At 27.9% G+C, this 11,427-nt stretch overlaps 2 protein-coding genes across 2 annotated transcripts; one reads left to right on the forward strand and one right to left on the reverse strand.

Annotated features, from left to right (window-relative positions):
* The first annotated feature begins 1,247 nt into the window (after nucleotides 1-1,247).
* Nucleotides 1,248-6,136, forward strand: LOC124539988 (ethanolaminephosphotransferase 1-like). Its single transcript, XM_047117377.1, has 9 exons — nucleotides 1,248-1,566; nucleotides 1,926-1,994; nucleotides 2,782-3,004; nucleotides 3,305-3,458; nucleotides 3,871-3,979; nucleotides 4,216-4,373; nucleotides 4,718-4,895; nucleotides 4,995-5,171; nucleotides 5,741-6,136. Exons 1-9 carry the CDS (start codon nucleotides 1,510-1,512, stop codon nucleotides 5,801-5,803), a joined length of 1,188 nt encoding a protein of 395 aa, XP_046973333.1. The 5' UTR covers nucleotides 1,248-1,509; the 3' UTR covers nucleotides 5,804-6,136.
* A 1,922-nt stretch (nucleotides 6,137-8,058) lies between these two features.
* Nucleotides 8,059-10,914, reverse strand: LOC124539989 (coiled-coil-helix-coiled-coil-helix domain-containing protein 7). Its single transcript, XM_047117378.1, has 3 exons — nucleotides 10,663-10,914; nucleotides 10,484-10,582; nucleotides 8,059-10,325 (listed from the first exon to the last, which is right to left on the reverse strand). Exons 1-3 carry the CDS (start codon nucleotides 10,702-10,704, stop codon nucleotides 10,209-10,211), a joined length of 258 nt encoding a protein of 85 aa, XP_046973334.1. The 5' UTR covers nucleotides 10,705-10,914; the 3' UTR covers nucleotides 8,059-10,208.
* Nucleotides 10,915-11,427: the final 513 nt, after the last annotated feature.

An 11,427-nucleotide genomic window follows, 5' to 3' on the forward strand; every position in this document is an offset into this window, starting at 1 on the left:
CATAAACTGTCGAAACCATATTGATGACTTCTTTTGCCTATTCGATTGAGTGCAGTTGGCGTGGAAAATCATTCAGGAACTCAAATTACAAAAAGAAATCAAATGGCATTCAAGAATAACAAAAAGCCTGTAAATTTCCTACTGCTGAAATAAGGCCTCCTGTTCCATTAACGAGAGAGTTTGGAACATATTCCACCACGCTGTTCCAATGCGGTTTGGTGAAATGCCTGTGTGGCAGAATTTCGATGAAATTAGACACATGCAGGTTTCCTCACGATGTTTTCCTTCACCGCCGTGTATGAGATGAATTATAAACTCAAATTAAGCACATATATACAGTGGTGCTTGCCTGGGTTTGAACGCGCAATCATCGGTTAAGATGCACGCGTTCTAACCACTGGGCCATCTCAGCTCTAAGAGAGCAAAAAGTAAATTGTAAATTCGTCTATTTTAGAGGAGCTCAAGTTATAATGGATACATCCTGTTGTATAAAGAGTGTCGTAGCGGTCGTTCGTTTCTGTTCGAAAAGTCTATTTCATGAGTTCTTATGAGTTACTACAGCTGTCTTGTTCTCGCTCACGTTGTATAAAACGTACGCTTTAATATTCATATCGATATCTTATTGTAGTTATATATAATGGTCATTGAACGTTACCTATTACGTGTAAAGCCTTTAATATACTTATAGTGGCCATGTACTTCTGTATATATTTTTTATCTGTAACAGTTCTTCCGATTTGCAATTTTTCACGGATGAAATTCATCAATAAAAACCAAATGTAAAAATTAAATGATTCTTCTTTAATAAAATAGTTAAGTTATTATTAAAAAAAAAATTATGATTTACAACCACTCATGAGCCCTGTAGATTTTTTGGAATGTTTATAAAATTTAAAATTTCCCAAATGTCCTGAAAAATGAGAAAAAATAGTCATCATAAGTATAATTTATACTACACTCATACTACAACCAACCCGAGTGAAATATTTTTTTTACCACTTACTAAATAATTTAATTTCAAATAAGGTCGAAACTAAAGAAACCAAAACATTTTTTTACTCAATAAAAGTAATTATTGCATCAACGTCAAATCGATTCTTTTATTATACGACATACACAAATATACAAAACGTTTGACTCGTCGAATATTTTTCATATTTTAGTTTCGTTACTTTCACATACTAACTATACTCTGTGGCAAGTTCTAACCCATTATTGAACTGCCATAGTGTCAACTGCCAACTAACTAGTAATAGTAGACAGTAGTCTACTCTGTGGCTAGTAGGCTATAGGTAGTTAGGTACTACGCGTATCGTATAGGTACCTAATAGTCTAAGTCAAATTAGCAATATTTATTTATATCCTATTTTAAGAAATATCTCTAAACAATTTGGGTTGTACAAAGTGAAAAACATGAAATACAATAAATATATTCAATTAGCCATAAGTATTTAAAAAAAGTATATTTACTTTATCCGCATAGTTATCGTAAGTTATAAAGCCGTAAAAATGTTTCAATATAAATATCTCAGCCGGGAGCATCTTGAGGGCTTCGACAATTACAAGGTAATTTAATTTAGTTTTATAAAAAAGCATATTATTGGTGTATATATTTTTCAGACATAACCTAAAAATCGATCTTTTTACGCAACATTATACTGCACTTGCAACTAGTTTCTGCAACTAGTAATTAAAATTCAAATATTTGTAATAATTTACCAATTATTTAAACGAAGAATTGCATATAATATATTCAAATAAATATGCAACATTACTATTAATGGAAAGAAATATTCGATTTTAATTTTTATCTGAATGATTGCAAATAAAAATAATTGCATTTTATGCAATGTTAATAATAATTAATTGACGCCATAAAAAAGTGGGAATTTTTTTTTTCAATTATATGTATTTTTTTATTTCAGTATATGTCAAAGGACACAAGCCCCCTGAGTGTTTATGTCATGCACCCTTTTTGGAATAAAGTTGTAGAGGTATGATTTATAAAGTTTATAATTGCATTTTTAATTTTGACATATTAATGTTTACTAGTCTAATTGTACACTTTACCTTGATATTTTTTTTCAATAAAGGTCGATAACCGTTTAAAAATAATTATATTTGTTTATATAAGCCATACAAAAAACATTTGTAAATGCAAATTACTTTAACCTTGAAGTTGGTAATTAAAAGTATTATTTAATTATGATATTGTAATTAGTAGTAGTACTTTGTGAGACATTATAAACACTTTATAAAAACTTTGAAACATTAGTGTGTTGTTATACAAATTACCATTTTGTTGCATTAAAAATACAGCTAAACAAATTTATATTAAATGTGTTTACAATTATTCAGTAAGATGTTGATGTAGTAAATTATATAAAATTTAATATCAAACGAATAAATATATAGTATAAAATTAAATTTATTGTCTGTACCAAGTCTGTATAAGTACAGAAATCAATTATTTTTGTTATTTGATAATCATAATGTAGTATAATTGTGCCTCCAATCACATTGGGAAAACTGAGTGGAATGGTATTACGTAGCTATTGTATATAAGACGTATTATATTGCTATATACATTGCTATTTGGTAGCTGGCTTTATAAAGAAATTCTATTTATTTCTATGAAATTCTATGTTTCACTACTTAGAATAATTCTTCTAGTTACCAGACTTCCTAAAACCACATAGTTAATAATAAAATAAATCAAAAATGAATAAAGAATCCTTCAAACAAATTAAAATATTTTTTCTTACCATGTTTCTCTTAAAGATAATACCACGATGGGTTGCACCAAACGTTTTGACATTTGCTGGGTTTATGCTGACAGTACTTGACTTTGTGCTGCTATCATACTATGATTACGACTATTTGGCTGCTAGCACTAAAGTTCACAATGAGACATCGACAGAACCGCTGAAGGGCCATATGGAAGTCATTCCACAGTCTCTGTGGTACATCTTAGCAGTATTCCTGTTCTTAGCCTACACTTTAGGTAATTAACCCCACTATAACATTATCTTATTATTTTGAGTAAACGTAATACTATAGACTAATAAAGAGTTTAATGAATATTTTATCCATGAATAGTAGTCAGTTAGGATGTGCATGTTCAAAAAATTTACTGCATATAGCTTTCAACCATATAAAAATATTTGACAAAATACTTCTTTATGTAAAGCTGGAGATTATTTTATATTTGTGGTCAAATTAAACCTTGTCGAATACTATGGATGATTGATTGAATAATTACACATAAAGTAGTAGGTATATTTACTAAGTAATATATTTTCAGATGGTATCGATGGCAAGCAGGCACGTCGGACGCAGACCTCTGGACCTTTAGGTGAATTATTTGACCATGGACTTGATTCATATTCAGTTTTCTTTATACCAGCCTGTCTTTACTCCATATTTGGACGATTAGACTTCTCTATATCACCTATTAGGTAAGTTTTTCATTTTTTTAGTTCAGTTAAATCTTTCTTTGTCATCCACAGTAGTTATAACTATTCCATTTGGTATGCCTGTTGTATAATTCTCTCATTTATGCCTCATACTATTATTATAATCTGGTTTAGAGGGTGAGTGAGCCAGTCTAACTATATGCACAAGGGACATAACATCTTAGTTACTAAGATGGTGTTGCATTGACTATGTAATAGTTAGTATTTCCTAAAGCTCCCATGACAGTAGTGACCTTGTAAAAAAAAGTGCTACCTTTTAATTTTTTCTTCAGTCATCTTTCTTATTCTATTAAATGTTACATTTCAAATGAAAAATAGATCTATTATAGGTAATTGGTATTATAAATAATTACTTCATAAGATAATTATGCTATAATTTTATCCTTTTTTTCAGAATGTATTATGTTATGTGGAATCTACTTATCAATTTTTATCTGAGCCACTGGGAAAAGTACAATACAGGCGTGTTATTTCTCCCGTGGGGTTATGATTTCAGTATGTGGGTGAGTGTTATATATGCTTAAAATATGCTGTACTTATTTTTGTGTGATTTACAAATCATTTTTTATTTTTACAGCATGAATTAAAATTTTATTATTGTTAAATCTGCATTCATTTGTAGTTTGGCTCATAGTGGACCAACGAGTCTATGGCCCAGCGTTTGACTGACAATGTTTGTTTTAAAGTTTTTACTACGAATTTCCTTATAAAAGACAATTATTTTTATTAATAATTTCAGACGTCAACGGTAGTCTTCCTATGGACGGGTCTAAGAGGCACCGGTTTCTACAAGCGCTATTTATTCGGGGGATACACTCTCGCAAACGCGTTCGAGTGGCTCATATACTTTACTGGTGTTTTCACTAATTTACCTGTCTCATTATATAATGTATACAAGTAAGTGATATTTATTTAAATTTTTGAATGATAACACAATTGAATGGATAATATACAATTTTTTGCTGTTAGTATTCATTTATATATTTAATAATATAAACAATAAATCTAATCAACATATCCATGTGTTGCATTTTAGTAAATAAGTGTAACTATTATGTTTGTTATTAGTTCTTGTCTATATAATTCATTCATTGTATTCTGATCCAGTGTTAGGCAATGGTGGCATATATACATGCTTTTATGAGCCTGTTAGAATTAAATAATGTTTTTATCTACAGGCTGTTACTTTACTTTGATTTTTGTTTAAATTTTTAATAAGTATTATTTATAAATATTCGCAGATCGTATAAACTTAGGACTGGGAAAATGCGTTCTACGACTGAAGCAATACGACCATTATGGTCTCTGCTAAGCATGATGGTCGTTTGCTCGATATGGGTCCACAAGTCGGATCGGTTGCCCGACTGCGACCCGCGTGCCTTATTCCTACTTATTGGCACGCTCTTCAGTAATGTTGCAGTAAGTCTTTTTATATTTATGCAAAAAAAAAATTGAGTAAAAAACTGATTCACCACAATTACTGTAATTATACTGGTTTATTGTGTATTTTATTTTCAGTGTCGTCTCATAGTGAGCCAAATGAGCAACCAGCGGTGTGAAATGTTTAATTGGTTGCTCTGGCCATTGTCGGCCGCAACAATAATGTCCCTCGTCTTCCCCAACTACGAATTAGTAATGTTTTACACTATGATCTCTATGAGTATTGCGGCTCATATTCACTATGGGGTTTGTGTGGTGAGTATTATTTATAATAAATAACCCACTAGCATAATTATTTTTCTGTTCATGCAATAATTTTAAGATTAAGATAATTGATGTTATTGTTACGTCAAAGTCAAGAGTTATTGTAAATATTATTGATGGCTCGGGGTCTTGAATAAAAAATCTTTGGATATATGTATCGTTGTAGCTAAGTGAACGATAACATCGTGACCCAAAAGACTATATCAGATGATTTTTTTTTAAATAAATTTATATATAGTTAGATTATTGCAGTCGTTAAAATTTGATCAAAGCTTGTGTTCGAAACGTAATAAACATATATCTTATTCGAGTATACTTTTACAGTCACTTTTGAATCGTCATTTCAAACAACAAATGAACAAGCTTAATAACAATATTTGTGTGAATTAATGAAAATGGGTTATAAATATGTTATAACTGTAACGTTATTTAAAAAGAACATATTCCTTTGAGTGTAAAACTTAGTATATTCCTATGTTCAACTACATTAAATGCTTATTTTGAATACATTATACGTTCATACACACAATCCATGTTATAATTTTTTTCACAATTTTCAGGTAAGGCAAATGTGTGACCACTTCAGAATAAACTGTTTCCACATAAAGCAACGTTCAGATTGACTCTTAGATGACAATGCGTGCTAATAGCATAACATTGAATGCCTTCTTATGTTAATTGCATTTTATACTATATGTAAATCATTGTAAGGGTATACACATAATGGATGTATTTATGCAGTCATTGAAAACAATTATTTTTAATCTGTGGAAATGATATATTTTTTTATTTACTTAAATTCTGATGGTCAAATTTTGCATAGAAACATCCTAGTGACGTGGTATACAAGAACAGTGATAATGCAATAAAATATAATCAAGTATGGCAACATAGTCACGCTGACATTACGTTCATGTATTAATAAATATATAAATATACACATCATTCGTACTGACGTAAATTAAAAAAAAGCATTCATTTGAAAAATGTAAGTTTGGGTTTATTCTCGAAAAAGCCAATATATTTTTTTATGTCACTAATAAAAAATAATAATATATGTGTTTATTTGTATTATTTTTTTTTCGGCACTATGTTGATAGATCAATGTTATGTTATAAAAAAAATGTGTACAGTAAATAATTGACATAGAATTTAATTTCTTAAAACATTGTTTTTCTTTTGTCTGCACACATTTTTGTCTAAGTGTATGTAGCACGCATTGTCTATGAATTTACTATTATGACTTAGTGAATTCATTTAATTAATATATTATTTCGTGTGTTAATCGTTAATTATATTTGTATTAATTTATGTTTAATTTACCTTAATTAAGTTTCCGAAGGGAATACGCATACTAAATAAATGGCAGCTCATAATGATAACATTGGCTAAGTAACATTTATTGTAACAAATCTGAACACCAGACTCACGTTTTGATTCTGCTTTTAATAGGCTTTAACATGATTAATCATATACAGGTTGATTAAAAAACAAATTGCTACACCATATATAATGAATGTTATTATTTTTTATAAATTAAAATAAAGTGTAAAGAATTGTGAAACTTATGTTTACATAAGTGTTTCCCATTCTGTAGTGTTTTTTTTTTCATATATTGATTACTAAGCAATATTTTATTCCTATTATGTTAATGAACTATTCTGCCACATATAAGTTATTTTTAATAATTGCAATGAGCAAGCATTTATATTTTGACGACGCGGAGATGAATATTAATTCATACTTTAATAGTTTAATCCATAATCTATTAAGCGTTATAAAGTAATATCGAGTCAGATTTTGTCATAAAATATATAATTGTGTTGCAGATAATATAATTGGTCATACCCCATATATATTTCAATTTAGTTGTACTATGTAACATATTATATTAACTCGAGTACATTCTGTGCGCAGTCATAATAAGATGCAAACTTTTGATGGTGAGACGCGCTGGTTTTGTGGTTGTACCGTCCACACAAGCGTTTATGTTCATAAAACAATAGGACTTTTTTCTGAGAGTTGGAATGTTGTTCGCAATTGATTATAAATAATTATGAATTAGCAGTGATCTGCCAGTCATATACCCGATTTAAAGGTCGAATTAGATTAATTGTTGGATAATTATTTTTTTGCTGACACTACATCGCTCAAGAACTGTGTTTTGAAGAAGTAAATCTAAAGTATGAGTTAAAGTAATTCTATCTGGATGTTCAGCATTAGCTATTATAACAATATTTATTGCAAAATGTATAAGTTGTAATAAAATACTAATTGGATATATTCGTCTGATAAAATAAGTAAATCTACTTATAAATAACAAAATTTAAAAAAATACTAATTTTTATATTTTAAATAATACTCTTGTATTACAATGTATATAAAAATATATAATTATATTTGCATATCTAAGCAATGATACACCAGTGAAATTGTTTTATAGTGAAGTTCTTTGTAAACACGCTTAATGTAATGTGAATATTTAATTTCGCTAAATTAGCATTTCTTGATGATGTTTTTTTACATAAAACACTATTATATATAAGCTAAATCTCTCGTGTAAGGTAAAAAAAGGGTAGCAACATTTTTGCCAATGTAGCCTCAAACTTGTGCCCACCATAGCATAAGTGTAACTGTAGCTTTACATACGCTTGGTGACGCAAGTGTGCTCGAACGCCTTTTATTCCTTGTGTACATTTATTATAAAATAATAATAAGAAATAAATTTTATACAAACCCTTTATTTTTATACGACTATTTTGTTTTCTAGAAGTTCTATACGATCCAAGGGACAAGATTTAATTGTTAATTGGATATTTTTTGTTAATAAAACGCCTTAATATAGTTTTAATCAATACTTTAAAGTAATAAGATTGAATAAACTGAACAACTTTATTTCATAATGCGTATTCCTTTTAAAGTATTTTAATGAGATTATTTTTTTTTTTTTAATATCATAATTTTAAATTGCAATACCCGTTTGTATTATATGCGCTACATTTGTGTATTATTTCAAGCAATTGTGACGTTGATTCGTTTTTTATACATTTAAATAATACTGAACAATATTAAGGAACATAACTTTTTTTTCTTTTATAGCATGTATCTATAGTATTCTGCCAGTCAGTTTAAAATTAAACCAACAAGGCTATTGACGGAAAAAACAAAATGTATGTATATATTTTTGTTTAAATATGCATTTAAATGTATTATAAATATATTATACCTTAATATTTTCTTTACCCATGTAATGTGTAATGTCTGGCAGAGTAGAATAGAGCCATGTGACAACTTTCAATGCGATTAATCTACATAGAATACTATTTTATAATTATTTTGTTAAATGTTGCCTCGCAGGAGTTTTCACGTCAATGTTAGCTATTTAAAAACTCTAGGGGCTCAATATGCGAACAAGTGTAAGTCGTCCATTCAGAATGTAATTTAAACGAAATTACTACATTGCCATAATACAAAATTAATCAATTATTTATCTAATGATCCTAGTCACGATTCTGAATCAAATTAATTTAACATAAATTTGTAGAAGCAGACCTCATCACTAAAATAAGTCTGATTTTAACCCACCAGGAATATAAATTGTTTTCAATATCAAAAAATTCAATCAAATTCGTACAAAACAATTATTCTATAATTATCAAAGTATGTTTATTTTTTGTAATTAAATCCATCATTGGTCCCAGTTCATACCATTTTAACAATTGACGAAAAACCTTTGATTTTCAAACAAATAAATGGGCTAAAAATAAAAGTTATTCGCCTTGTCATAAAAACAACACCAGAAATTAATACTAGTATTTATCGAAATGAAATTTATCATTTGTACAAATTTGATTGAATTTTGGCACATTTGATTGGTCTGTTTAATATTTTTATTAGAATAGGTATGTACTTTCAAGTATAAATGTATATGTTAAGATACATCTTATGTAACTGTAACCCATTTCCACAGAATTTGTACAAATTGAAGTTTACATTTTTACACTGTTTATTTCTCTTATGGCAACACTAAAAAATAAACTTATAGCTTGTAAGAATAAAATTGATGAAGCTTTGTACAAATTCAATTGATATGAACAAAATACTAATAAAAAGTAAGTGTCGTTTACAGCAAGAATGTGAAATTTCATATAATTTGGAGTGAGCGAGATGAAACATGTTCTTCCCAATCTGCCTTGATCAAATGTGATAGAATAATAATTAGCTAGCTAGTTAATCGCTTTTACACGGACGAAACACTGTCATTGCTTATCGCAACACACTCACATGAAAATATAATGTTATAAATCTTTGTTGTTTTATTTCATGAAAATAGGCTTAAATAAAGACCTTGAGCTTGTTTACAATTTTTATTTATTAATAAAATATTATTATTTAAAGTACATTTGAATGCTCAATTTTATCAGCAGGCAGTCTTTGAAATAAAATGCTTTATTATTGTAAATGTTGAATGGATCCTTTTGAATCAGATGTTTAATTTTGATGTCAAACCAACCTGATACTTGTTTTGTAGTTTGGTTAATGGGATGAAATAACTTGTATTAAGAAGTTTTACTCAATTCATAGGAATATAGTTACTCAAGATATATAAATTTCTTATATTTAACCTCTTTCCTAGTACTTCTGTTTTGATAGTTATTTTTTATTGTTTAAGTATATTTAGATAAATTCAAATTACAGGCCAATATCATTGAAAGATTTTTTTTAGTAAATATGTAATGCTTGTTAGTTCTTATTACAACCATAAGTGATCCATATTCATCCCAAAAATAATCCAACATCCTGACTAGTTGTGTATCTGGATTAATAAGTAATATTACATTGATGTTTGGTCTTTTTTAGAAATTTAAGTTGGCTAGTATCTTTTGTGCATTTAAAGGTTCATATAAATATATTTTGTTCTAAATATCTAATTTCAATACTTTTTTAAATATAACTAATGCATATCAATTTTATAATAATTCTTAGTTGTCACACTATAATAATTGTTCTGTAATATATTTATGCAAATTAAACTGTATTGTTTTTTATTTTCTGTATGTACTCTCCTTTTATTCTTTCTCTATCTGCAACATCTGGTAAATAAGGTGTCAAGCCTCTAGCTTTTCTATCTTTGAACACTTTACCCTGAAATTAAAAAAAAATAATGTCATTTAAAATAACCTTTGGTGTTAATCATTCAGCTGGACTTACAAATAAATACTCATTTTCAATAATAAATATATGTACATGTTGTCTTCGTACCAAATTATTAGAACAGCTATATTTTTAAAAAATTTACATACCCAGAATTTTTTACATGTGTTGTAATTATCGAAATAGGCTTCACATTTTTCCTGAACAAATCCGTTTTTATTCAAGCATTCATAAGATTTCTCTTGCTCCTGTAGAAAAAATTACTAAAATAGTTATATAATTTACTATATTAATATAATTGTAATGATTTTTGAAATATGCTACGTACCTTCAAACATGGATTTACCCGTTCGGCGTCAGTGTTTTTCATTATTATTTTTTTTATATTTTTCTAATTTATTTAGAAATTAATTTCCAATCTTTCAAAACATTTTATGACTTTGAAGGATACATTTTTATAAATTGTTGTACGTCAAATCGAACTGTCAAAATCAAATAACAGGTAATTATTAATTATAACAAAATAAAACATAAAAAAGTGTGACACTATGTACTCTACTAAGTAGTAGAGTAAGCAAGTAGTACTACTTGCTGTACGCCAATTTTTCAAAAGAAAAAGTTACCGAATTTGTATAGCTAATATTAACACAGAGCTAAATAATTGACAATATTGAAAAATATTTATTGAAATTTCATAATAAAAATAAATACTGTCACCATTAGAAATAATATTATGTTTAACATTAACCTGCTGAAAGTGTTTGTTGTTTATTTATTTTTTGCATGTTGAAATTCATTATCATTAATATTTGTCTAAAGGATGATATTGTAAGGATAAATTGATGAATGTAACTCTAATAAATACAACGAATGAAATTCGAGGCAAAATGTAGTCACACTGAAGTATAAATTACCTATGAAAGTGAATATTAAATAGAATATAGATTTCAGTAGGAATTTATAAAACCATTTGATTTACCATTTTATGATTTTTAAACGGTAAGATCTATTTACTTTTTGATTAAAAAAAATCATATTGAACGTTTGTATATGTATGCGTCAAACAGACAACCTATTTGTTTTCTACGTCAGT

Source organism: Vanessa cardui, chromosome 24 (genome assembly GCF_905220365.1).
Source record: "Vanessa cardui chromosome 24, ilVanCard2.1, whole genome shotgun sequence".
Taxonomy (NCBI): domain Eukaryota; kingdom Metazoa; phylum Arthropoda; class Insecta; order Lepidoptera; family Nymphalidae; genus Vanessa; species Vanessa cardui.

Excerpts from the sequence above, each read along its gene's own strand:
- LOC124539988 (XM_047117377.1), top strand. The coding sequence starts at position 1,510 with ATGTTTCAATATAAATATCTCAGCCGGGAGCATCTTGAGGGCTTCGAC. Across the intron at positions 4,374-4,717 it reads TCATTATATAATGTATACAA|ATCGTATAAACTTAGGACTG; the intron begins GTAAGTGATATT and ends AAATATTCGCAG. Across the intron at positions 5,172-5,740 it reads TTCACTATGGGGTTTGTGTG|GTAAGGCAAATGTGTGACCA; the intron begins GTGAGTATTATT and ends CACAATTTTCAG.
- LOC124539989 (XM_047117378.1), bottom strand. The coding sequence starts at position 10,704 with ATGAAAAACACTGACGCCGAACGGGTAAATCCATGTTTGAAG. Across the intron at positions 10,583-10,662 it reads GGGTAAATCCATGTTTGAAG|GAGCAAGAGAAATCTTATGA; the intron begins GTACGTAGCATA and ends TTTTTTCTACAG. Across the intron at positions 10,326-10,483 it reads ACACATGTAAAAAATTCTGG|GGTAAAGTGTTCAAAGATAG; the intron begins GTATGTAAATTT and ends TTTTAATTTCAG.